We start from the raw sequence: 27,492 nt of genomic DNA on the forward strand, positions 1-27,492 counted from the left end.
CACCGCCCCCTCGCTTCCGCCTCGCAGCGAGCACTTCCGGAGGCACGCGGCTTTCTGCGCCTGCGCTTTAGGATTCCGTGAAGCCGCCCGCCCGGATCACGCACGCGGCGTCCGCGGGGAGGGGAGCCGCCCTCTTTGCTAAGGGCAGCCGCTGGGCCGCCTCGCCTCAGAGCGCGCGCGTGCGCACGCGGCTGCGGCGCCTCCCCCACCCGCGGGGCTCCAGCGACCCCGCCCCTCCCCCGCGCTGGGCGGGAGGGTCCGTGACTCAGCGCCAGCTCCGGGCCCTGGGGGCCCCCCGCTCCCCTGCCGCCACTGGCCGCGCCGGGCCCGCAGCGCGAGCTCCAGGGCCGGGCCTCGTCACAGCGACCCTCTGCCTCCCGCCTTTCAGCCGCCGCGAGCGCTGAGGGGCTCCGCGAGGGGAGCAACGGCTCCCCCTGCGCCCCCCCCCCCCCCCCCCCCCCCCCGGGCCCCCCCCGCCCCCCCACGCGCCCGGGAACCGCGCGGGGGGGGGGGGGGGGGGGCAGCTGCTCCCCCCGGGAAAGGAGCCCTGCACTGGGTCCCAGCCCCCCCAGCAAGCGGGAGTGGCCGAGCCGGGGCAGCAGAGACCGTTTAAACCTGTGTCATTCCCACAAGCTTTATCCGCCAACTTTTCCCCACGTGGCAGAACAATGGCTCTACGGGCTCGTGGCCTGCACTGGAGTAGGCCCCCATTACTCTGACAGCAGCGTTTACACCACGGCTCGATTCGTTACCCAGTACGCACCTGCTGCACGAGAACATCTTTCAAAACCAGCTGCTCTGGAGTCAGGCTCTTCCTGGACAACTTAGTTCAGTGTCACCCATAGTGGGAGGAGAGGAAAAAATAAAATCACCTACAGCCCATTCTAAATGCCCATAACCTGCTGTTTATAGACTCTTAAATACCTAGCAGTTTTCTCCTATAGTAGGCAACCAAGAGGATTAGGGAATATTGCAAACAGCTGAGATCATCTAGGATATGTTTTCACATAAGGAGGAAAATATATTTTCTAGTTTCATATACTTGAGAGAAATAAAACCAATACGCCCCTAGACATTGCTGATGCACAAACTCTTTCTCTACCAAAAAAGTGCAAGATGTAGGAGGAACGAGAAGCAATTGCAAGAATTTTCTTCAACCTTTAGCTGAATGGCCTCTCTAGCAATCGTTCACCATTTGGTCTCTTCCTCTGTGGCTGCAAGGGCTTAGTAGGTCAAAAGTACAGTGTCGGTACAGATTTGATTGCAAGAATACTCATGACAAAAAGTCATGAACTGCATCTCAGCCTTTAAGAAAGTAATGAACCTGACTTGAGCAGGTAACCAGACACACGTTGGAAGTGACAGCTAGAATGCCAATTAAAAGATGTCTAAAATTTAAGTCTGCCCTCTGTTGGAAAACTAACATGGAAAATTAAAATCTCCCATTAAGGAAATTCACTCCAAAGCCAGCAGGAAGAGCCTGGTTGCATGTGTGAATCACTCCGGTTAACATTTAATGTACATCCACCTACACAAATATTTCCTTCTTTCTCCTACTCCATACCTAATACTTCCCCTCCCCATCCCCCAAATGGATAAACTTCCCCTCCCCATCCCCCAAATGGTAACTGCAAATTATCCCCAGGATAACAAAACTACAAGAGCCCTCTCATTCTTGAAGTTAGTGGTACTCCGGTATCCTCTTCTCATTTAATAGATATGATGCATCTGTTATGTGGCTATAAAGTAGCATCTATAAAACCAAAATGCTTAAAGTCTTGGAAGTGGCCTCCTTGGCTAGCTCACTGTTTAAGACACTTTTTTGAGATGCCGATACTGTGATACAAGTTGGCAACCATCAGTGAAAACTATGAACTAGCTTCCGCTCAACCAAAAGCAACCTACAGAGCAGGCAGTGACAGTCATTGAGAAGTACCAGCTTGAGTCCACTATGATGTTCTTCCCCGGAGGGACATAAGGAACTAATACCTGAATATCACCATTGCAGTAAGTTCCACTGAAGCAATGCTGTTCGTTCTATCTGCTTTATGCCATTAGCTGTGCCACAGTGCATACCTGAGGACAGATCTCCAACCCTCTAATTATAAAGCCTCAGAACTCAGCCAAGGCAATTCTGTACAGGCCACAACTTTCCCGATCAACGATCATCACTGTCTGTCTTCCGCACTTAAACCCAGTCTACATTAAGGAATTTTGCATTATGTAATTATACCAGTACAGCCCCACTAATGCAGATACTACACCAGCATTAAGTCAGCAATTCAGTTTAGGCCAGTAACATGCCAAAGTATATTATACAATGTTACATGCTACAGTGCATTGGGTAACATACCATATTTGTACATTCAGTTATTAACATTACTAATAGTGAAAAAGACTCCACTCAAGATCTTGCCCACAGAGTGAATAGTGACTTATCAGATTTTGCTTTCGCCAAGACCTCACGAAGTACTTCTTAGTGATATAGTTACATTTAAATAAGGGCACCACAGTCCATCAAGGACATGTTAGTTTTTGTTTGTAATCTGGTTTAAAATAAATCTAGCAAAATATTGCAAAGGTATTATGGCGTTTTCTTCTGTTAAATGATGTTCTAGCAATACATGGAACGGACAGTCATCTTCACTCATATCTTCAAAGGAAGTTCATAAAGATGCTTCAGTCCAGGCTCTGACTGGAAGATGGGAGAACCAGCTTTCCCAATAGCAGGAGAAAACAATGATAAAAGGCTGCCTAAGCTCCCTGGGTCAAGAAAAGGAGTTAGGCTTCAAATTTTCATAGGCATTCCTTGCAACAGTAGAAGTCAGGTCAAAGCATTAAGACTTGCATTCTGTCAGGGACTTGAGTCAAACCTAATTACAATTGTGGACATTGCTTGTTCTCACTGTACTTATTTTCCATCTATGCTAATGTATACTTTTTTTTTTTAATTAAAGATGACCACTGGAATATACATAAATTAATCCGCCTGGTGGGGAACATGCTAGGAGTTTCCCCTCAGCTCAGTTAGCAAATGTCAGTGGAACTGGTAATTATTGGCAGCTTCACTCTTCTGTGCCTCTCCACATAGCATTAGCTGTGAAATACCTGAAGTCCCCTTAGGATGAAAAGTGACTGCAAGCCTGCAGACAAGCCCTTGGACACAAGCTGTTGGCAGTACCTTGTGGACATTGCTGCTGAGGTTCTTTTAGTTTAAAATCTCACACCGTCAATTCAGATTTCCTAGTTCACTAATGCCTACAAGAACCAGACATGAGATTCTCCATTTAAACAAAGCAGCTAGGAGACCGGACAATCTACATACCAGAAATGAAGGGTTAAAGACACAGATCGTCATCTTTCTACATACAGAAAAACTTTTTCCTGATGCATTAATAGACACTTGATACTTTAGTGGTCATCCCAGTAATTAGCACATGGCTAAAATTAAATGAAAATGGGCTGAAGTTCTGCACACACCTTTTTTAAAAACACAAAAATAAGACCATCAGAGATACTACTTTATTATGAGCTCACTTCCCCATTAACTCAATTTCCCAAGGAACTGGGGGTTCAAAGATTCCCCAATTCCCACCAGCCAAGCAAGAAAAGTTATAAATATAGTGTTTGGTTTTGAAGCCCCTGATTATCACCAATAAACATCACTACATTGAGGTGAAATTGCTTCCAGAAGTCTGAAATTAAAGACTAATCACTGAAGGGCAGTGGGTTTCAAAGTTAGGAACTGGGACATGTCAGAGAGGAAGGATGAATTAAAAAGCAAAAACACCATCGAAACACGAGAGGTGTTTCTGGTTTCTTGAACAGAAAGGATATTTACATTAAAATAATTCACTCCTTTTCCTTGGCTGGTCTTTTTACTTACATGGCATTTCATTATTGACCTCGCCAAAATTTCAGCAATGTTTTATGAAAAGCTAAAGTAAAATTTATACATTTACTAACCAACCAGAACCTATTAACTTGCAGATTGTCACATCCAGAACAAGGATTACTGGACCATAGACTGAAATTTGGTTGCTGGCTGAAGGTTGTTAAAACCCTGCTTACTGGAAACCTCCCTTTCTTTCAGGAAGTCAGAGTCCACACAAAGTTCCAAGAAAGCTCTCTCTCTCTCCATATCTCTCTTTCTAAATAAAATTTTCTTCTTTCAAATACCAAAAGGCAACTGTTTCTCTGCCTCTAAATTATATTCTTTTTTAACCTCACAATGAATGGATCCCCAATTAGCTCCCAAGTTTCCACTACAAAATTCAGATTTTCCCTGGAAGCAGGATTTGTATTTATGAAGCCAAACTACCACCACTATGACTAGTCTATGCCAACAGACAAGAACGTGGCATTAGGGTCAGTGGAGACACAGATAGTATCCATCTTTCTAATAAAAAATAAAAACCCTTACAAACATCTTACCAAGATTTAATGTACATTTATTCTTAACACGTGGAACATATAGTATAAAGATTTCATACTGAATAAATGATATTCATTAAGCCAAAAAAGGAAAAAAGGGAGGAATTTACATCAAGTTTTTAGCTACATCGTCTGAAATACAAATATGCAGAATTCATCACTGAAAAATCTCAATTGTGTTTCTTCATCAGGAACTTCAACTGAACCTAGAACTTTTTCACACCTCGATTAGAAAGAAAACAAAAACAGGAAAAATAAACTATAAGTTGATTGGCTGCTGAGACAGCAATGACTTTATACACAAAGACCTGTACAGCATCCTCCAGAGAGAGATGTCTGGCAAGAGATTAAATAATTGTGTCTCGCTTTTGCAGGTCATCAACTCGTTAACTCGTCATACTATAAAGGGGTGGGGAGGAGGGGGACAAAACTGCAAGGAATCTGAGGGTATGTGCAATGTACAACGTCATATATATATACACACGTGGCAGCGTTCAGGCTGCAGCTAAAGGTTAAAACCAGTTCTAAGAGGTGATCTCAGGGTTATTCATACAATCAAGGAGGAAGAGAGAAAGAGGTCAGGGTGTTGTAGGTTCACACATGATACTTTGGGGGAAAAGCCTTTTTTTTCTCCTCAACATTAACTAAAAACATTTTTAAAAACTACAGCTTGCTGCTGATCCAGCGTTTTTTTTTCAATGTGAGACATTATTACAGTATGTTTACAGTTTAAGGTGTACAGTACATGAAGTTCTACACTCTACTGCACAGGCCTCCATTGGACAAGGTCTGTTCACAACTGGTAACTTCTTGGTTCCTGCAAGATTGTGAATGTACAACGATAAACCACACAGAGTTCAGCAGTCACTTTTGTCCTTCCGAGTTTACCATTAAAAACAGTTATGAAAGTGGCGCCTGTCGATGCGATAACACGGCAAGTCGTTTTCCCCAAACTCACTGTAAACGACAGTAACTTTGGTTAAAATAAAAAAAAAGTCTTCTACGTAGGCAGAACGTTTGTCTCCTTGAACTGGGGGTTCAGGACAGAGTTGAGGGTGGGGTGAGGGGAAAAGGGAAGGGGGACGTCTTTCCCCAGGGAGAAGCAGGGCAGCGCAGGGCAGACAGTGGATTCTGAGGTGGTTTTGCATAAATAAAGGGCAACAGTCAGTTTCTAAGTTCTCCACTCACGCACACGCACACAGGGGTATAGGCATCCCACGGCTGTCATGACTGGCCAATTAAAAACAGTACATCACAAATAACTTGTGAAACCAACGAGTTCATCAAAGGCGACACGGAGATGTCCAACAGCCGCGACTCATATAACGTGAACTCAGAGTGGTTCTCGTCCACTTTGGCCAGGGCAAGCAGCGCCCGAGCTGCCCGACGCATCATGTCCACACTCGTCGACTCAAAGGGAGGGTTTTGCATGTGCATCAAGCTGGCCTGACTCTGCTGGAACTGAGTGGTTGCCAGGCTGTCCTCCAAGAAGCCCAACAAGTTGCCAATGCTGCCCTTCTGCACTGCAATTGCTCTAGCTGCCAGGCTGTCGCCCTGTGCCAAGTTGGCCAGTAGTACCACAGCCATCTCTCGACACACGGGGTTCTTTCGGTCACTAAGGAAGCGCACCATGGTGCTGTAGACCTTCTCCAAGCGACTAAAGGGGGGAGTTGCAAGAATCAAATCCACGTTGTTATCCTGGATGCTGAGTTTGCTGAGAGTTTCCAAAACCAGTCTCTGAGGGGAGAGGACAGCATTAGGCCCCAGGGTTGGAAAAGGATCCTGGGCCTCTGCTGATGGACATACTGCCCAGTGGAGGAGTCCATCCAAGACAGGCAAACAGATGCTTTCCGGGTACGGGGAGAGGTCCAACTGACCAGAAATGTTGGCCAGCGTAACCAGCGTGTTTTCACGCAGCATCTCCAAGCAGTCCCACCACCACTCCACCTTGTTGCAGCTCACCCCTTGGTCCTGCTCCTCTTCCTTCTCGTAGGTCAGTGGTGCCTGTTTGCGTTCCGGATGCTTGTGGTGCAGGAGAATCAGTTTCCCTAGAATCAGCAGCAGACCGGGGTGCTTAGACATTTCAAAGTCATTGCCCGGCACAAACGATAAACTCCTGATGATGTTAGACACACAGACGCAGCGTTTAGCTAGAGAGTCTTGCCAGTCTAGAAGGGTGCACAGGGGTGTCTCATCTTTACTGTGAGGTTCGTCCTCCAGAATTTTGATATTTCTGTGGCTCTGAGCTGGACTACTGCCAAATGGAAATTTGCTGCTTTCCTTTGTTGCTTCCGAGTTTTTGACCTCCTCCTCCGCCAGTGAGCCTGACCGTGCCGAAAGCATGTCATCCATAGTAGCGGTTATCCTTTTCTCCGGGGGACCATCAGATGGCAGATTCTCCCTCTCTCTAGTTCCTGGATTGCTCTCAGCTGCAGAACGTTTTCTCAAGGCAGAGTTGCAGGAAGCTCGTTTGTGAGTTAACAGTAGCTCCATTTTGCTCTCGAAGTGGGTTTGAATGTGTTCAGTGGTGTCCCCACCACCAATCCGCCAGTGCAGCAATCCACTTTCAAACTCCTGTACTCGCCCCAGCTTGTCGGAGTAATCTACCACAAATGGGTCATTCTTCTGCACTATCTTGACTGGAAGCTTGTCAAATTTACTGACTAGTTTTTCTTCATTGCTCTCTAGGGGTGCTTTGTCTTTACTTGCAAATGCAGCCTCCTCTTCCTCTTCCTCCTCCTCTTCCTCAGAGGTAGGGCTCTGTGGCTCCTCCTCTTCATCCCCCTCTTCAGGAGGGGGACTTGAAGACTTGCAGAATCTTTCAGGATCTAATAGTGTTTTTTGTCCCGGATCTCCCACCTCATATTCCTTTAGGATCCCAAAGATTTCGATCAGGCAACGCCGGAAATATTCCACCAGCAGTTCCAGCAACCCTGGCAGCTGCAATAGAAAGAACAAGGGTAGGGGAGGAAAAAAAAAAAATCAGAGCAAGCTAGGCCAATACAAGTGATTGGGGAGGTTGGTCAGAAGATGGTTAAGGGCTGAAGCAGTATTGGCAATTAGTTTCTTCTTATACTGGCTACACATTACAGTATTTGCTACTTCAAATAGACTTCCCATCTTCTGGGAAAGGGGGTGATGGAGGGGGAGAAAAAAAAAAAAAAGAGTCAGCATTTTACTATCCATCACTGACCAAACATATGACATGCCCCTATGCCCCCTTCCTGGTCACCTCCTTCCTTCCTTCAAGCACAGGGTGGCAAAATACAACAGCAATTGAAACAGTATTTACAATATTGCGGTTCATACTTTTTGCTATGGCTGGGGTGAGGAGGAAGGAAGTGTAACGCCACATACACAAGACACCCAGCCAGAGCCAGCTTAGGAAGAAGGTTAACTTCCTTGAACTGGCATCCAAACTTCAGGAAAAGAGGCCTGACAGACAGCTAGAGAAAACAAAATGGCATTGTAGATCATCAGAGAAGATAGTCAGCCTTCAGCATTTTGCGGTGCCCTTACTGTGAAGATAGGTTTGAACACCTCATCCTTGTTATTCCCTTTTTGTACCACAGAGACAACACCATCCAGGCAAAACCTTGCATTTGCAAACAATGCAAGTGGATAACTGTGTATACCGACAAAGTAGTGGGGCATGCAATTAGTCAGACTCTGTGCATGTATGTATTCAGGGTTGGCCTTCACAACAGTTATGTTACATTTCTGCAAATGTTGGGATGGCTGGAAGTTTGGCCCTAGACGAAGACGACCTGTATTCTGCTATCTTGTTGACAGCATTCTGAACATAGGTCAGTGCTTCAAAGACCTATATCTCAGAGCATCTGCACCCACCTGGCTGAGGTTGAAGGTCATTATGCTGTTGTCATCATAGAGCAGGATGTTTATGGTATCTAAGGCCCACGTACTTTCAGCCAGCAGCCCAGACTTCAGAGACATCATCACTCTCCATGCTTCAGGAGTTCCTGTAATATAAACATATGATACCTCCAGTTCCTGGCGCTGAGAAACAAAAAAAGGACTGACACTCAATATTGCTTTCCGATTCCATGGACAGCACAACAGCCCATTCCACAGGGCTTTACAGACCACAGTGCAGACAAACCAAATATCCCAGGGGGGAGGGAGGGAAGAGAGAGAGAGAGAGAATGGTGATTCAGACAAAGCCACCTGAGACCCATTTCCTTTGGTGGCTCCCCTTCCCAACAACCTGTCCCCAAAAGCGGTGATGGTCCTCTGACAGACATCATCCCCAACAGCTACAGCAGAGTGGGAACTTAATCTTACCAATATCTTTCGTTGTCAGCCGTCTCCTTTGCTTCAACACAGGCTGCGTAGCTTCCACTGATCCGGGTGGGAAGGTGATGTCCCGTCGTATCATGGGAGGCTGTACGGCTGCTGAGGCTATATGCGAGGCAGGGACGGGAGGTCCTGCTTTCTGCATTTTCATCCCCGAGTGCAGGAACGGAGATTTGCTGGGTGAGGTGCGGTTCTCCAGAGGTCTGGGCAGAGGTGCTGGGCTGGATACCTGAGGAATGTGATTCTGCATGCTAGGAGGGGTCTGGTAGTTAGGCTGTGGGGGCCTTGTCATTGGGGGTACCGGGGCAGAAGGACCATAAGGAGGCTGACGGTTCCCATGGGAGGGCCATGGCCCCTCGTGATTTACCCTCTGATCTGAATGTAGAATTTCATCTGTTCGATTCACTCCATGATAAGCAGGCCCCTGGGCTGCAGAGCCTGAACTCTGCCGATTTGGATAGCTGTACCCTATTTCATTGCGCCCTTGCCACAAGGTGCCCTGCTGCAGGCCCTCTGGAGTAGATTGTATAGGACCACCCATCATCTGGGGTGGCATATTCTGCTGGGCAGTCGAGCCTGGGGGAGCGGAGACCCTGTCTCTGCCAAATTGGAATGGGAACTGGTTCTGCGGCCCTCCTGCAGGTCGGCGGTCGGTGGCAGGATATGTACTCCCATACTGGTTCTCCACAGCAGGACATGTATAAGGCTGTGCAGTTTGCTGCTGGCTCGGTTGTTGGGTCTGTGCTGTAGGCAGCTGCTGCTGCGCCTGCCCCTGCCCGGTGCTGTACGAGACGTTGTACATCTCCCCTTCGTGTCGCTTGGCAGGCGGGCCATAATTGCCATCCATCGGTCGCTTGTAATTCTACAAGGAAGATGTACAAAGCAGTTGGTAATGGAGAATATTTATAAAACGCTAAAGGCAATGTGAATTCTGTGGCAGAGCTACACAGACCAAGTGGGACTGCATCCCAAATCATACGAATGCTATTCTCTAACCTGCACTGGGGTGAGTTTTTCTAAATGGTCAATAAGACCAACCTTCCCACATGAGGCCTGAAGAGACAGCAACCTCCAAATTGTACAAGCCAAGACTGATTCCTTCAGGCATTTTGAGTTTCCCTAGCTGCTTCCATAAGGATGCTTTCAGGGCAGGCTAACGGTCAATAGCCTATAAAAAGAGCGCACCCTCAACCTTTAGTACACAGTCATCACACAGTACAATCTGTGTGTGGATTCCTGTTTGGTCAGTCTCAGCAGCTTCAGCAGACCCTGTTCCAATTCTTCCATAAATTGGACAACAGAATAGAAGTTTCCACTGAAATCTCAGATAGGGTGTGAATCAAAAGCTATAGTTTGTACTTCTAATTGTTCCTTTCATCATAGACCTTAAAGCATCGTACAGAAGTGAGCACGACCCCTTTTTTACATATGGAAGGTCAGTCAGGCCATGACTGAACCAGGATTAAAACCCAGATCTCAACTCCCAGTCCTGTGCCCTAACTACTGTGTTGTCTATCTAGGCTTCAGAGTGAAGCTCTAAAGCTCCAGGAAGACACTTGAGAACCAAAGTAACTGAAACCCTTGGCCCAGCGCCCTGTGGCTCTGGTTGCAAAGCCAAACAAACTGCAAAGCAGTTGGAATTATTCTTAGCAGAGCTCTGCAAGTGCCCTCTACTATATGTTCACAAGCCAGACAGGATCTATCCCAAAACTGCAAGAAAAATAAGGGATTGGTGGAGGCATTGCCATGAATAGCAAGTTAAATTTCCTCTCTTAGTTTTTATGGATGTTACGCTAAACTCTTCTCTGAACAAAGTGCATTGTATATCTATAAAAACACTCATGGGATGGATATAACTGCAAAATCTTCAACAATGGGCTCAGGAAATGAAAAACATCCAAGAAAATTCTGGGTTGCGTGGAAGGATCCAAGTCAGAGGCAGTTACTATTAAGGGATGATCCTGAGGCCATACATGAAATACTAGACAAACCTGCTGTTAGAGATACTGTGGGGATCAGACAAGTAGGTTATAGAGAGAACAGAACCCCAAGTGAAGCTTTCTGGGCTCCCAGAATCTGAACAAGTAACTGTACTAGCTGTGTACTGAAGAGCCCCTACTTTACAGAACACGGTTAACAGGACTAAATGTTGTACACACTGCACAAAACCACAACGTGTATTACAGCAAAGTTGCATTAAAACCTGTTTAACTACTTGGAAACTGGCAGTAACATGGAAAGGTGCTGCATGATGTTTGGGCGTGTACATGTTATATAACTCTCAACATTAAATAGAAATCAGTACAGCAGACAGCTACCCCAGAAAACAATTTGCTTTTGACAACTTTCCACAGGTAAATCATCCCACGCTTCTCTTGAGCGAACCGGAGAGGTTTGGGGAGCTCACCTGCTGCTGTTGTTGATAGATGGTGGTTTGCTGACTGGGAAAGGGACTGCCAGAGGATGTGCCTTGAGTGGAGAACTGATTGCCATAGGAATCATGTCTGCAGAGAGAGATTGAACAGGTGCATCACCCTCTGCCCAGGTGCACACTTAGTGATAAGGGTTTCTGAACTCCCTGTCTGTTGTGGGAGGCAACCAGTTCTATTAACTGGCAAACGCTGCTCGTTTGGCACCAGCCTGCACCTACCGTTGCTGCTGCTGCTGCTGCTGTGGATAGCGGCTGGGAGAGTACATCCCTGAGTCAGGGGTGGAAGGCATAATGTTGGCCTGGGGAGTTCCGGTTCCTAAGCTGCCCTCTGGTCCCATTCCTGGCTCCGTCCTACACAAACACATACACTTGTCACAGCTGCTCCTTTGTTCCTCTAGAGGAAAGAGGCTACCAGGGCAGTCACTGTTGTGAATAAGGGATACACTATTAACCTTAAGAGTCCAGCAAGCGCTCACCTCACTCTGTCGTAAGGACCTCCATAGGGATAATGTTGCCGTTGTCCCAGGGCCATGTTACCCATCCCTGGACCTGCAGCACGATTATACGGGTCACCCATACCAGTGTTGGGGCCCTGCCCTGAGGACATGAAGGGGTCACTTCCTGGAGCTGGGAGAGGAAAAGAAAGGATCAGCACAGCAAGTTCACCTTGGAATCAGAAAAAACGTTCTCCCCTTTTGCAGGAGATGGATGAACATGAGGCCGCATGGCTCTGGCCCAGGGGCTCCATATAGCCCTAAGGCACCTTTCAGGGGTTAGACAGTTCAATGGATTAAGTGCTTCTGTATAAAAGAGTATTAAGAGCTCAATCACCTTTCCTCATACTGCTGTAAGGATCCTTATTTGGCTCGTAGGACATGCGACCCATCATGTCAGAGGTATTCATGCTGGGCTGGTACCCGGGATTTGGAGTCATGGAATTCCGCTTCTGGAACGTGGGGTCACTGCCATCTGCAAAGGCATCCTGAAGACCTACTGAGTTACTCCTGATATAATACAAGAACACACTGTTTAGAGTAAAGTCCTGTGCCGCTCTTCGACCCCCCACCCCCAGATACCCTCACTTCCGCTACAAGATGGGTGATCATATCCCCCTTCCTGACAGACCCACCCTCAAAAGAGGAAAAAAAAACACCTCGTTTCGCTTCAAAAAGGGAAACCCCTAGGAGAGAAGAAATCATTACACAGATGATGGGATATAGTTGCCAACTCCACAGCTTCACTACCAGTTACTACAAAATGAGCCTGACTCGTGCGACTGACCAAAACGCTCATCTCGGCCCCAACTCACAACTGCTAGCGAACATTAGCAATCCTGCCAGCAACACAGGTCCTTTGCTCGCAGCAGACAGAATGTGGCAGTGGAATACCTGATGCCTGGCAAAGGGGGCATCTGACTGTGTGGCGTAGACGCTGGCGTTGGTGGTTTCAAATCTCCTCCCTCTGCCATAGAGCTGCTGGTGGATTGAGGTGTCTGAGGCCCCTGCATGGAGCCTGAACCCGCTGCAAGCAGAGAAAGCCAGCGTGAGTAGATCTGCACCAGACAGAGGAGGTTACCCAGAAACACGCGAGAATCTCAGCAACTCAAAAAATCAAGAGAGACCCCCTGAAGGAGTGGTATGGCCAGTCTCAAAACATGGACAGGTGAGACCTCTCTCTAACCCCACCCCATAAGCCTCCCTCTAAAACAGAACCGGTTTGAAAGATAAAGGAAAGCCATAGCAAATATAGCAATACAACGACATACCATCGGCTGTCCAGACTTCCCAACAAATCCATACACAACGTGTTGAGCTGTGAGAACGCTTAAGGCCCTCATAATTCTCTCTCAGAAAGAATGTCTCTTATCCTTTCTATCCGATTGTCCCACCCACACCCCTTTAAATCACCTCCCCACCATACTGGACAAGCTCCCCAGATTATCAGGTGTCAGAGGAAGATGCTTAGCAGTGTACCAGGCTGCACAGAATTAAAGTGTTTCTCCAGCAAGCGTGACAACCCCAACCCCACTATCACAGTTAGCGGCCCTGCACCTTCATGTTCACGCCGTACTCAAGCCAAAGGTAGCGAGTTTAATGTCTCAAAGCTCACATCCTTTATGAGATGGAAACTCCACCGCCTTCAGTGGAAGTCACTCTGTGATTCTGTACTGCAAGGCTCCCTTATCTGACGTGCCCTTTCCGGTGGGGATTCATTCAGGATAACTCTAGAAGCACTCCTAAGCCATCTTGGGACAGACTCTCAGGAACAGGGACCGGAGAAAGAACAGCACTTTCAATGAATGATAAAGCCCTTGTTTAGCCAAGAAGTGGAGGATCAATTGAGACAAAGCAGCTATGGAAAACCCTCACTTGATAATCCTAGGCCACCACGTGTAACCAAGCACACAGTGAGCTTAGGGAGTTCCACTATTCCAGTGGAACTACATGCAGCTGGCAAGAGCTGAACTCTTAATTAATGTTTCCATTAGTTACCATTCCCGGCACCCGATATCCCTCAGCTTCAGCCTTGCTGGTTGATGAGTCATTTCAGCTATTCATTAAAATCCTCTAAGGTCACATACAGGTCATGTTTGTTTATGCCCCCCCTTCCTCGGACCCCCTTTCTCTCCCCCCCCCCCCCCCCGCCCTTCCTCCCTCCCAATCTGGGGACGTCTCCACAGAAGGAAGGGCAGTCAAGCTCAGCAGGGAGCTTCATTCATAACCCCTCCCCCACACCCTTCTTCACTATTCATTAGCATTTCAGCTCCACTCCCGCCCCCCTGGGAATTCAGCGCTGGGCTCCACTGCATTAGAACGCACTGACATCAACAGGAAGAGGCTGTTTGTCCCCACCCCCTGCTGTCCCTCCCACTCACTAATTTACAAACAGTTGGAGACAAGCCAATTCCATCCCCTGGGAATTAAACCCAACAGCCCGCTGAAGGCACCTCCCAGGGGACACCCAGCCATTCACACTCAGGAACCCAAGGAGGCTGGAGGGGGGGAGGGAGGGAGAGGAGGAAGCCCAGAAGGCAATACCCAGCCTCCTGGGCACACAAGTCACGCAGTTTTTTTGGGAGGGGGGGGGGAAGAGGGGGAGATGGGGCCCCGCAAACTGCACACTACATGTTTTACAGAGAGGATTGCCTGAGCAGGGCATACGTTTCATTAGACTCTCCAGTAGCCCTACCCCATCACGCCGAGGAAGTCACTTCTCTACGGATCCCTATGTATTCCACAGCTACAAAACATATCCCTTAGTGACAGAATTGTGTATTAGAATCTAAGCCTCCATTAAGATGAAACTAAGTGGAAAGCAATCTTCACAGCCAGAAAGGCCAGCAGTCAAAGGCAAACAGAGTAACAGAGACCGTTGAGGGAGGGATAGCTCAGTGGTTTGAGCATTGGCCTGCTAAACCCAGGGTTGTGAGTTCAATCCTTGAGGGAGCCACTTAGGGATCTGGGGCAAAATCAGTACTTGGTCCTGCTAGTGAAGGCAGGGGGCTGGACTCGATGACCTTTCAAGGTTCCTTCCAGTTCTAGGAGATAGGATATCTCCATTAATTTAATTTAGTAGTCGGCAAACAACCTGAAGCATCAGCTCTGAGTGATAAGAACCGCCTCCATTCATCTTCATGGGGTGTTAACTTGGTATGCCAGCGACGGCAGCTTAAATGCATTCAGTGGTGGACATGTAGGGCACAGCTTTGGAAACCAGAACTCAAACCTTTCCACTCCCCCACCAAAAGAGAGTCACCTCTTCCTTGTTTGCAAGAGAGGAACAGAAGCATCCCCACAGTGCTAGAAGCCACCAGCTACCTTCTGGGTTGTAATTGTCAAACTGCTGTCAGCTGCCAAACCTAACTCAGGCTTCCTGGGTACCAAATGCCCCACTGCCCTCTACTCAGCTGCCAAAAAGATACGTTCTTTGAGAGAGAGTTGCCTATGTGCACTCACATTTGTGGGATGCTCCCCCGTCTGGGTTTCAGGAACCTGGTGGGACAGCATGAGCACTCACCTGAGGCACTTGAGGTTTGGAGCGAAGGTTGTTAGAGGCAACTATGAGGGTGGGTGAATAGTGTGAATACGCTGAGACAACTCTGAAAGGACCACACTGTTACTGGCTCTGCTTCAAGGTTGCTTCTGCAGAGCTTCCCACTTCTGGGAGTCTACCATGCAGGAGAACACCAAGGAAGGTACGCTAAGGTGGTCTAATTGAACATGATTGCAGAACGGTCCTCCTAAAGTAAGCATCAGATCTACAGGCCAAGTCAACAGAGCAGTGCTGCATAAACGTACAAAGAATTCGGGGCAGCAGACCCGCAGATTTCCATCACTAAAGCAAGCCATCAATGCCACCATATCGATAGAAGGCCAAGTCTTGAGAATCACGTACAATCACGCTAGCTAAAGAAAAAAGAGAAAGCTATGCACCATCTAATTCACTGACAGGCACCAAGTGGAAATGCCACCCCTTCTACATTAATCTCCAAATGCCCACAACTAAGTAACTTCCTAGATCAGTGGTTTTCAAACTTTTTTTTCTGGTGACCCAGTTGAAGAAAATTGTTGATGCCCGTGACCCAACGGATCTGGGGATGAGGGGTTTGGGGTGTGGGAGGGGCTCAGGGCTGGGGCAGAGGGTTGGGGTGAGGGAAGTGGTCAGGGCTCTGGGGTAGGGAGAGGGGTTTGGGGTGCAGGAAGGGGTTCTGGGTTTGGGGGGCTCAGGGCTGGGGCAGGGGATTGGGGCACGTACTTACCTCCAGCAGCTCCCGATCTGTGGCGCAGCCGAGATGCAGAGCCAGACTTCCCGCCTGTCCTGGCACTGCGGACCGTGCTGTGCCCTGGAAGCGGCCAGCAGCAGGTCTGGCTCCTAGGCAGGGGCGTGCAAGCAGCTCCGTGTGACTCTTGCCTGCAGGCACTAACCCCTCCCCTCAGTTCCCATTGGCCAGTTCCTGGCCAATGGGATTGCGGAGCCGGTGCTCAGGGCAGGGGCAGCGTGTGGAGCCCCATGGCCCCCCTGCCTAGAAGCAGGACTCACTGCTGGCCACTTCCAGGGCGCAGTGAGGTGTCGGAAAAGGTAGGGCAGTACTGTCAACGGGACTTTTAACGTCCCGGTCGGCAGTGCTGACCAGAGCAAGGCAACCCAGCGCCTTATCCAGTAGTGGGTCGCGACCCATGGTTTGAAAAACACTGTCCTAGATGCCTTAGTCCTAACCAAATAAACTCAGAACCCTCCTAACACCTTGGTTATGTAGCCTCATTTCCCTGGTGGAAAGAATGAGGTTTTGTGAAGAAAGCTGGAAGAGATCAGTGGTCTGGTTTAAGTTTAACTCAGACGCTGCTTTAGGCAAAATTTTTGCCTAATGACAAAATAGTTTCATCCTGTGGAATACAGTGAAGTTAATCCCACACTGGGACAGGTTTCCTGAATGGTGGAAAGACATTACCCAGTCCTTTGAGGAATCTTGTGATTGTGGCTGAATGCTTCACAGTTGCCTATGGGAGAGTGGTATTCTGAGATGGCAAACAAGAGCATTTTGTTCAAGGACACAGCAAGGCTGATGCTTCAGATACAGTAAGAAGTCAATAAAAGATTATATGAATGCAGAGCATGGTGATGAACTGCCAGCCACTACTGGGAGAGGGAAAACCTTTATCCACTTCTGGGAGTAGTATTTCAATATGGAAGGCTTCCTGGTCTGCAAAGAGATACTTTGTAGCCTTGCAGAATTTGCTAGATGAGAAGAAATCCATGTCCTGTGACCCGAGCAGCAAGGTGAAGAGACTGATTTGGGATGCAGGACAAGATTGTTTTCTTGTTACAAGGCCTGGTGGCATAAGTAGCTGGTATGGAGACCTATATAGCAATATTGCCTGTTCCAAAAAAACTGGATTGATCAAGCTAAACCAGGCCCTGAATCAATTCTCTCTCACCACCAGTGGTAGTAATGGGATTGGTGGAAACGCACATAGTGGATCCCTGCTCCAATGCCATCGGAAGAATATTGGTCACTGGATTTTCTGTCCATCCCTGCTCTGGAACAACAACAACAAAAACGAGGATGCTGCGCTGCTGCCTCTACCTGAGGAGGTATGTAGGTTTTTCTACCCAAAAAGTAAATCTTTCTGGTTTTGTCAGAAGGGGAGGAACCACCAAACCTGGAGCTCTTAAGGCTTCCCATTGGCTGCAGAGACGACCAAAAGAGTCAGTCAGGTGTGGGAAAGATGCTGAAATCCCTGCTGTAGAACCGGGTACAAGCGACCTCCCTTTGTGGTGGTGAAGGGTGCAGATCCTGGGGTCAGCCAGCTGCCTGTGGCAGGTGTCATCAAGCCATAATCAACAGACCGAGGAGACGAACTTAAGTACAGTATATATCAAAATAGGCAGCATTTGCTTCCTGGACTTGGACAGTCTTCAACTCTAAAGATAATTATTCAAACCAGCAACTCTTGAAATTATCTGTAGTCATCAGGGGCAATGGGGGCAGACGTGATAGCATTCAGGCAAAGCAGAAGTATTGACATCAAATGTGACTTCATCCCTATTCAGTAGACATGTTACACTGTGGATGTGAGCCAAAGGTGGAGAGAGAGATGATTGCTTCTTTAAATTGTTGACTCTAAGAAGGTCATGGTGATTGCCCTTGGCCCTTTTGGGAAAGGTCAAAGAAGCGGGCTTCTCAACTGGCCACCAATAAACTGAGGGAGGTAGCTGCATCAGCCCTGGGTTAAAGCACGGTGAGGATGGGAGAAAGCAGCAGCATCTGCAGAGAAATATGCCAGGGAGCCTGAGAGGCCATTGAGAGAAAAGTCCTAGTGGCGCCTGAAGGGGAATCACACAACCCCAGATGCTTCCTTTTGCCAGGATTGACAAGATTTACAAAACTGGCGTACTCTCAAAGCAGGACTCCATTTCACTGTCCTGGAGCTGGACAAAGATGCCTATCCCAAAACCAAAGGCTTTTTCTTTCCCACATTAAGGTGCTTCAAAGCAAAGGTCTACTTTACCTTTGCATGGAAATGGGGCCCTAACCAGAAAATGCATCTGAGGATCTGCTTGTAAGGCTCAATCATTAGGAGGGCCTGGAACCAGCTGAGTATACCTGGTCTTTTGTAATAGAGGCTTAAAGGCTTGGCATGTTCAAAACAGCCATCCAGGGAATGGCCTTCTCCAATACAAATAGGATAGAAGGTATCACACTCTGGGAAGACAAAGGGGCACAAAATGCACTGCTTAAACCCAGACTTTTCTCCTGTTCTGTACAGTCTGGATCACACAGGATGCCCAGGAACCAAGGAACAAACTGAAGATTCTCCAGGAAACGAAACTACACAGACTATTTAATCATCTATTCTAAAGCTCCCCTAAATGGTCTATAACCAAAACCATCCCAACAAGTACCAATTTAAGTTTGTGTTTAAAAACAAAAAAAGGCTTTGGGAACAGAGACCTATACCTGCAGCTAGCCATAGGAAAGTAACTGACTGATGCGGTATCTGACAACACAGCCCCATAACGCAAGCTTCAAGTATTCAGTACCATGGAGGGGTGCTTTTGTGATCACACGGTTCTACTTTCCCAAAAGGTTCCCACATCGCAGCAGCATGTGGTGCTGCTTGAATATGCCAAAGTCATCTCAAAGAGCCTCCTCCAGGTCACTCCCCCCATCCCCTATAATGCAGTTATGCATGGTCAGTATAAAAGCCTGCAGAATCTGGAACATTTGGAGACAGCGTAAAAGTCAATATCAAAGGTATCTCGAACTCCAGTTCCTATAAGGTAAGTTACATGGTCCCTAGGGATACTCACTGCAGGCATGCCAAGGACTAGAAATTCTTCAGCAGTGACCATTGGTCCGTGCCAGTACCCTGTGCCTTCTTGGGCTGCAAACCCAGAGTATAAAGGGCAGCGCAGACCGACCACCTCTCCAGTTCCCACCTGCCACAAGCCATGTGAGGATCCAGAGATGAGGCGGAAGGAGGAGAGGTCATGCATACCCACAGGGACCACACATCTTTAGGAACTCTAATTACTGTAAGCTAAGTAACAGTCTTTTCTTCTTTGAGTGCTAGTCCCTAGGTGTTTACTACGGGTGACGCCCACGCCATAGCTATTGAGGAGATGGGCCTTGGGCATAAGTGCCACGATAGTTGGAGAAATGAAAGGAGGGACCCATAATTAACAGCCAAAGAATCTACTAACTCATCAGTTCTTAAACTTTAGCAACCCGAGGACCCCCATTTTGATTTAAAATTTTTCAGGGATCCCTTGCCCTGGCCTTTCACCGAGGACCCCGCCCCTTCTCCAAGGCCCTGCCCTCCGCTTGCTCCATCCCCCCTCCCTCTGTCGCTTGCTCTCCCACACCCTCGCTCACTTTCACTGAGCTGGGACAGGGGGTTGGGGTGCGGGAGGGGGGTGAGGGCTCCAGCTGGGGGTGTGGGCTCTGGGGATGAGGGGTTTGGGGTGCAGAAGCGGGCTCAAGGCTGGGGCAGGGTGTTGGGGTGGTGTGGGCTCCAGGAGGGAGTTTGGGTGTGGGAGGGACTCTGGCCTGGGACAGGGGGTTGGGGTGTGGGAAGGGGTTCAGGGTCCCGGCAGCGCTTACCATGGCTCCAAGGAAGCGGCCACCAGGTCCCTGAGGCCCCAAGGGAAGCCAGGGAGGCGCTGTGCGCTGCCTTCGTGCCCACAGGCGCCGCCCCTGCAGCTCCCATTGGTTGTGGTTCCCGGCCAATGGGAGCTGCGGTGTCGGCACTCTGGCGGGGGCAGCACACGGAGCCTCCCTGGGAGGAAGGGGAGGAGTTGATCAGCAGGGTCCACGCACCCTCTGGAGTACCCTTGCAGGCCCCCAGGGGTCTGTGGACCCCAGTTTGAGAAACGCTGTATTAACTAGTAAAAAGAAAGGGCAGATGACACTAGAAGGCTACAGACACATGAGGGTTCCCTCCCAGTCAGCAAGCAGCAGAAAAGTAACTGGAGAGACCATCAGCCTGCCACACCCCATATGCCCCTCGTTCTCAGCATGCGGCAGATGCAGACCGACGGACACTCCTACTGAAGGAGTTCTGGTCTTGGGCACACAGACAACATTTGCACCCACCATGAACACCCACAGGGATGAGCACTCGAAGAAGATACATACACTACAAGGAATACTTTACTCACTGTTCTATTCACTTACACGTGGAGCTCATTAAAAGCCTTAATTTGAATGCATCTGATACGGTCATGAGAATTTCCATTTTACAGTAGGAATGTGGGTGACCTTGGAGAGGAATTTAAATCCAACTTGCTGCAGAATATATGGGATCTTGTCTGTAGTCTTTATACTCACCTGGAGATGGGGGCTGTATCTTGGGCTGGGACTTCTTTGAATCAGCCGCCGCAAAGATGTCTGGGGGCGGGTCTTCGCCTCGTTCAATCTTGCACTCGAAGGCATAGAGACACTGGATGTACTGCTTCTTCAAAGAACTAGCTGCGCTGCTAGAGGTGCCCACGTTAAGATTGGTCGCTAACTCACGCCACTTCTTGTTTTTGTTGACCTACACAACCAAAGAAGGGGGTCAGAACATAAAATTCAAGCCATTTCCCCTTTCTAGGAGGCCCCCGCCCCAGGGTGAGACAGAGCCATAGTTCCCATCTAGAGACTAGCTAAACATGTCGCAATCATAACAGCTACACAGTTGGGCTGAAATTGTGGATTAAAACCGAAACAGTAACCCTCCCCTTCGCCCACCTGGAGGGGAAAAAGTCTCAGAGATGGATAATACCAAGAAGCAAACTGAAGTAGACATGAGGCCACCAGGCAGCCCACATGCATCATTGCTGTTCTATGGACTGGGTGAGGAAAAGCACGAGCTGGATCTCAGTGCTGTCAGAATACTCGGAACAGCAGCAACTACCTTGAGCATTGCGATCTGATCCACTTAATTCAAAGGTATTGGATTTTATAAATAAGATATTAACGCTATTTTAAAAGTTCCAGACTCAATTTAAATCAGAACTACTCAATTAGCAAATCGAGTTAAGCTTGAATCCTGTTGCCTATACAACACTTGAGATTTTGAGACAGATGCTGCTAGGCATACCAACGTATAGCCATCTCACTTGAGTCACGGTCGTGATGGCTTTCACAGCTTCTGGAAAACCCACCTGAGTCAGTCCTCCAATCTCCTTTACAGAGATATAGAGCCGGTAAAGGTCTAGGGGTTTCCTGCCCACAGCTGGGAGGTTGGTCATGCCCATTGCCTTCTCTTCAGTGAAGGCTAGGTAGCGATCTACCCAAATCTTCCTCTCCGGCTCACCACCCAGCTCATACAATTTGGTAATCTTTTCATTAGTGGTAGTAGAGGAACTGGATTTCTAGAATAAGGAAAAAGCAGGTCTCAAAATGGAGGAGCAAATGAGCCAAGAAATTTAAACATCAAATTCAGGCCAGGGTTCATCATCTTATAAAGTAGAAAAAAACTTGAAGGGATAAAATTCTGCAGTTGTATTAGGAGCAGCCATACATCAGCCCAAAGGTGAAATGCACACGTCTCAGTATGAGGTTGGTGTAGACAGAGAGTTGACATAGAGCTTTTGTTGACAACACTGCTGATAATCACAATGACCACACTTCAAAAGATGAAGTTAGTCCACCCATAGGAAGGCTGAAGAAGCTAGGTAAGTTTCCTCCAGACACCAGAATGGTTTTTGTGGTGAGTGGAAGAGGGATGGACAAGGGGATACAATCTTTCTTCTAAACAAGAGACTGACTTACCTGTAATTTTGCTTCTCTGAAGAGACCTTGTAGAATATTCTTATTACTGGTAAGGGGTGGTGTGGTGGTGGTGGCTTTGTCCCTTAGCACAAGAAATGGGGAACTCCCTTAGCTCTTAAGGTTTTCTGATCCCTAAGGACAGCACTAACAGGATAAGGGAAAGCCAGACTCCCTGCTAGCCATCAGACCCTGCCAACAATAACCACCACCCTCCAAACTTTTCAGTCAATCCATTTTCTAATTACTCTAGTGGAATCTCCCAGGATACATTTGTAGTAATGTATCAAGGATCAAAAATATGCCCCAAAGAAAAAATAATACTAGGTTTAAGGTTTTCAGTTAAACCACCAAATTCTGATAGGAAGTGGATGGGTGGGGAATCCTACAAGAGATTCTCTTCCCTTCATAATTTCCCCTCCCTAATGATTCAATCTGCAGAATTTGCCACAAGTTGCAACAATGCCACTAATGCCAAAAATGTTGGAAAGTTCTCTCTTCATTTGCTGCTTTTTACTCACAAATATAAAAGGAAGATGCCTCTTAAAAAATACACCGAAAAACCTTCAAGTTTGCAGAAGGAGACACAATTAAAACTTCCTGATGTAAAAATAATTAGCCAACTGAAAATAAGGGGTATCCTGAATTAAAGGCTGTATTGGAGGTAAGTGGAAGGAAGGGAGATTGGCCTCTCCTATCTTGGAAACAGAGTCTGGGGTAGAATCTCCCAGCCGGGAGCTCTATTCTGGAGGCTGAATCCAAACAATAACGTGCAAGTCTGCAGAATGAGGACTGTGTAGCTACTCTACAGAGGTCAACAATTAAATATTTGAGGCAGACTGTGGTGACAACCTTGTCTTGGATCAAAGGAGCTTTTACAAAGTCTTCTAGTGTCAGGCCAGCCAGGTCATAAGAGCAATCAGGTATCCATATAGACGTGGCCCCACTGGTCACAACGTTGCCTAGCAAACTGATGTCAAAAGAAACCGAATTGGGTGGATTTTTATTTTAGGGGCACTAGTCTGCTCCAGGTAGAGCCTGAGACATCCCACCCTGGACCATTTGAGGTGGCATATATGGAAATGTGCCTCTCTGGGATGGACGTGCCGATGTGAAGAAAATGGTGATAGGGCAATACGTTCATTAAGATGGAACTCCAAACACCACTTAGAAGCAATCTGGGATGAGTCTGCAGCACCACTTTGATCCACCTTATACCAGGTTTTACAGGGACAGTCTCTAGAGCACTTGGTGGTAGAAGTCACTGCCACCAGTAAAATGACCTTTCATGAAAGAAATTTAAGCTCCCATGGTTCATAAGGAGCGTTCATCAGCTTTGACAACACCACGGTAAAGTCCCACAACACAAAGGGCTTTTTAATGGTTTTTGTTTTTTTTTCAAGTATCAATCCTTATGGGAGTCCGACAAAGAGCTGCAAAGACAGTGGTTTACCTTTGATTAAGTCGGGATAAACTAGACACACCTGGGTGGAGTCAGATTGAGACAGGTGACAAAGGTAGCCAAGCATTTTGTGCACAAGGCAAGTAAGAGGACTTGCATCATCCCATTTCCATCATCCCATCAAACCTTTTGCCCATGGAATTGTAGGGCTTTCTGGCATAAGGCTAATCAGAGATGCCAGGAGAACACAAGCCACCTGCAAGAGACACCATGACTATGCATTGCGATCTTGTCAAGTGCTCGGTGACTAAAGAGCAGTTAGCTGTCTGTTTGGAGGTGGGTAGTAGCAGTCCTACCTGAACAATGATTACAGGACCAAAGCAGCTATTCCATCTGGAAGCCTCTGCCAAAGAGTAGTGTCTTGTAAATGCATGGACCAAGCTCCATGTAGCTGTCTTAAAGACTTCATAAATTGGGAGAGTCTTCAAACAGGCAGCACAGGCTGTGAGAGCTCTGATGTGGGTAGGTGGACCTAACCTGGCTAACTCTTAACGTGTCTTTATACACTTGGAGACTCTCTCAGATAAGCTCTTGGAGGATATTGCCTAACCCTCTCTGCAAGGGCAAAAAAACCCCACTGTATACAATGGTCCCTGCCATGAGGGCCTGAATCTCCTCTGCCCGTCGAGTTGATGTAATGGCCACTAAAAAAGGCAGTCTTCCTAGGTAAGTGGTGAAGAGAACAAGTTGCTAAGGGCTCAAAGTGGGATTCATCAACTGTGCTAATAACTGAGCTCCCCAATCTGGGGACAAACACAAATAAGGCCCTCAAGGAACCTTACTGCTGCAGCATGGAAAAATACAGTATGGCCCTGGATAAGAAAGTGAGGAGTCAAGAGTCCAAAAATAGGACACCAACCTCCTTTCCTCTCAGGGATGGCAAAATAGTTGGAATAAAAAACCCTGCTCCTGAATTCTGAACTCTTGCATTGCTCCAAGTGGCAGAAGGAAGTCCACTTCTTGGTTTAACAGTACCACATGAGAAGGAGCCTTGCAAAAGGATGGGGAAAGGGGGTAGGGCCAGAAAGTGACTGGACAGAATACCCCTTGTTAATTTCTAGGATCCACTGATCCAAGCTGATCGGAGTCCAGGCTTCCCCCCAAAAGGCAGTTGCCAAAGGTAGGGATGGGTAGAAGTACAGAGATCCTTTGGAGGTTCTGCCAGCTCTTGACCCACCGATTGGTGGACAACAGACTGCAACAGCAAAGGAAAAGGAAGAGGATCAGCGCTGGAACCTCTACTTCTTTATCAGCAGCTCTGATGTCCTTTGAAGGCTGGTAATAGGAGGGGCCAGAAGAATGCTGCCTGAAAAATCTGTGGTTTCACTGCTTCCTTCTTGTGGGTGGAACACAGAGGCCCAGGGAGGGTAGCGTCACCCTGGAGTCCTTTAAGGAATGGAATCTGTCTTTGAACTAAAACACTTGTTGCCCTTAAAGGGAGGATCCTCAGTTGCTGTTTGGACCGCCCCAGGCTAGAGCCAGGATAATCATCTCACACCCACCAATGTAGTCACAGAACGTGCTGCTGCACAGGACACATCCAGTGCAGCCTGTGAGGATGTGCGGGCTGTCAGCTGTCTTTCAGACATGCTCTTTAGCTCCTCTCGGTGTTCCTGGAAGTAGCACGTTCAAAAACAGACAGCCGGTTCCAACTGAAATAACGGTATTAGACAGAAGCATTTGGAGCATGTGGGGGCTGGTAGATGAAAATTTTGCATCTGAACAGACTCAGACTGGACCTTTCTCCCTGGGTGTGGATTTGGGAGGTCCCTATTGCTTCAATATCTCTTGGACCGCAGCTACTACAAGCAAACCTGGTACTGGATGGGAACAAAGGTATTCAAAATCCCTTGGAAGTGACTAAGTGTGGATGTAGCCAGAACGGATGCTGGTGTATGCCACAGGTTTTTCGCAGGTTCCAACAGTCCCTCCTTTATAGGCATGGAAAGCCTACCAGGCATGGATGGGTGCAAGATGTCCAGCAGTCTGGGAACCTGCACCATTTCCAGAGGTATATCTAAAGTCTCTGCCATGCGCTTGAGGCGGCCCTAGAATGCCTTGAAGTCATCAGCTGAAGAGGACGCTAAGAAGAGAATTAGGAGACTGCAGCGGGAACAAGTTGTTCTGCCCTTTGTAAATGTCATTTCCCAACACTTTCCTCCTCCTCCTGCGTTTCCAGGATCGGAGGCTAGCTGACAAGGCTATGTTGGTTTAGGTCGTCTCTTTGGGGAGGGGGATCTACACTACAAAACTCTAACCCTATTAGCAAGAAAACAGACTCTCTCTCATTTCTTAAGTAACTGCTCTACAGAACCAAGGGGAGAGAGCGGCAGCTGTACAACAGATAATTTTGAGGGAAAAGGTAAAATAAAGTAATCTTCTTGGGGCAGAGACCATGTAATCTATGTGTTTGTACAATGCCCATGCAATGGGACCCTGATTCCGACTAGTGTCTTTAAGCACTACTAGAATATTAATATACAATAATAAAGGGAGAGTATGTTGCACACACAATCAGAGCCTTTCCCAAAGCATTCTACACCAAAATCTCAGATGTAATTGTTTAAATTATGATCTAACGTACTGCACACAAAAAGGACATTCACCTCACTAGCCGTATTTGACCCAGTGGTGCAGAAGCAGCACATAACAGATTACAAGGATAAGTTTACTGATGGAGGGTGGGGGAGAAAGGTGTACTAGCAAGCTTTCAGGGATCATTTAAATTTAAATACAGTCTGAAAATACTCAGGCAGTAAACAGAGTTACATTATTAAATGGAGGTTTTGAACACACGATCAATTAAAACCAGTGCATGAAGGTCATATTCTCACATTTCCTATCACCTGGGAAGGTAACAGGAATACACATGCTTTACCTTTGATTTGGATTCTGTTTTTGGCGTCCCATCTGCCTTATTGTTCATTTTAGTTGCAGGCGTTAATTTGACATCCCCAAGGCCCATCATCTCAGGACTTGCTGCCATCCCTAGAAGATTAAACAGAATCTTCAAACACTGCATTTCAATTCAGTATCATGAAATCCAATGCCCTCCTTGGGGTTAGCACTGGCTTACCTGCCGAGTTGTTGGCCATATTCCCACTCATAGGATATGGAGGACCCTGGGGGTTTATCATGCCAGCCATACTGTTAATTCCTTGTCCATAAGGAGCTCCAGTTCCCATCATCCCCCCTTGGTTCATGTTGGGATAGCCAGGAGGCCTGAAAACAGGATAGGGAGAGAGCAGAAGTACATTTTCAATATCAAGCATTAAGATTTGTATTCTGCTGGAGTGGGCTTTGCTAACAGAGGCTTTTCTGTGGTTGAAACATGAAATGGAAGTGATTGGTTCCACGAGAACACTTTTCCACCAAAACTGACCTAGGTGCTCTTGTAGACTTCATCCTAAGGGACTTTGAAGCCAGAGTGCTTGTCTACACTGCGCCTCAACATGGACATACAGGGGTGTGAACTGCAGAGTACACTGAAGTGCTGCACTCCAACTGCTCCGTGTGGACACTGCTGGGACAAACTAGTAGTCCTCTTTCAAATGGGACTATGTTAACGCAAAGTAAATTCCTTTTAGTTGGCACCAGGAGCGTCCACACGGGGCAGTTTGGGTACATCTACACAGTAGTAAAAGACACATGGCATGGCTGCAGCTGGGCGGGTGGAGCTAAAAATCGCTGTCTATATGTTTGGGCTCAGGCTGGAGCCCGAGCTCTAGGATCCTCCCCCCTCGCAGAGTCCCAGAGCTCAGGCTCCAATTCAAGCCCAAACAATTTTTCAGCCCCAGAACCCAAGTCCTGTGAACCCAAGTCAGCTGACCTGGGTCAGCCACGGGTATATTATCCCTGTGCACTCGGAGCACAACACATCCCCAGAGCCCGCACTGCGGCAGTGTAGACATAGTCTTAGGTCTCACTGAAAGTCAATGGGACTTAAGCTCCAAAATACCTCAACCAATTTTGAAAATGGAACTTCAACGCTTCTGAAAGTTTTACCCCTAATCTTGCTCAGTTGCACTCTGTCGTAGGTGTTAAGTGACCTGCCACAGGAGATGGAACTCTCAGATCTGGAATGTCACTCACTAA

The 27,492-nt window shown here is 47.6% G+C and overlaps 2 protein-coding genes across 4 annotated transcripts in view; both read right to left on the bottom strand.

The window, feature by feature from the left end:
• The window catches only part of PIGV (phosphatidylinositol glycan anchor biosynthesis class V), a 17,208-nt gene extending 16,399 nt beyond the window's left edge, over positions 1–809 (bottom strand). Inside the window, exon 1 of the mRNA XM_024203324.3 lies at positions 764–809. The gene's annotated coding sequence lies outside the window, so the exon portion shown is untranslated. The remainder of the gene's footprint in view (positions 1–763) is intronic.
• Positions 810–4,424: 3,615 nt separating this feature from the next.
• ARID1A (AT-rich interaction domain 1A) overlaps positions 4,425–27,492 on the bottom strand; it is a 77,599-nt gene continuing 54,531 nt past the window's right edge. For all 3 annotated transcript variants that reach the window (XM_024203319.3, XM_024203320.3, XM_024203322.3), the window contains exons 9-20: positions 26,474–26,619; positions 26,276–26,385; positions 21,329–21,538; positions 20,511–20,718; positions 12,568–12,700; positions 12,011–12,183; positions 11,656–11,806; positions 11,399–11,530; positions 11,156–11,252; positions 8,737–9,610; positions 8,284–8,414; positions 4,425–7,374 (exon numbers count right to left, since the gene is read on the bottom strand). In XM_024203319.3, the coding sequence (XP_024059087.2) occupies positions 5,659–7,374; positions 8,284–8,414; positions 8,737–9,610; positions 11,156–11,252; positions 11,399–11,530; positions 11,656–11,806; positions 12,011–12,183; positions 12,568–12,700; positions 20,511–20,718; positions 21,329–21,538; positions 26,276–26,385; positions 26,474–26,619 (4,081 nt within the window). In that variant the 3' untranslated portion in view covers positions 4,425–5,658. The remainder of the gene's footprint in view (positions 7,375–8,283; positions 8,415–8,736; positions 9,611–11,155; positions 11,253–11,398; positions 11,531–11,655; positions 11,807–12,010; positions 12,184–12,567; positions 12,701–20,510; positions 20,719–21,328; positions 21,539–26,275; positions 26,386–26,473; positions 26,620–27,492) is intronic.

The sequence above is a fragment of the Terrapene carolina genome, unplaced genomic scaffold (genome assembly GCF_002925995.2).
Source record: "Terrapene carolina triunguis isolate 2854851 unplaced genomic scaffold, T_m_triunguis-2.0 Scaffold236, whole genome shotgun sequence".
NCBI classification, from domain to species: domain Eukaryota; kingdom Metazoa; phylum Chordata; order Testudines; family Emydidae; genus Terrapene; species Terrapene triunguis.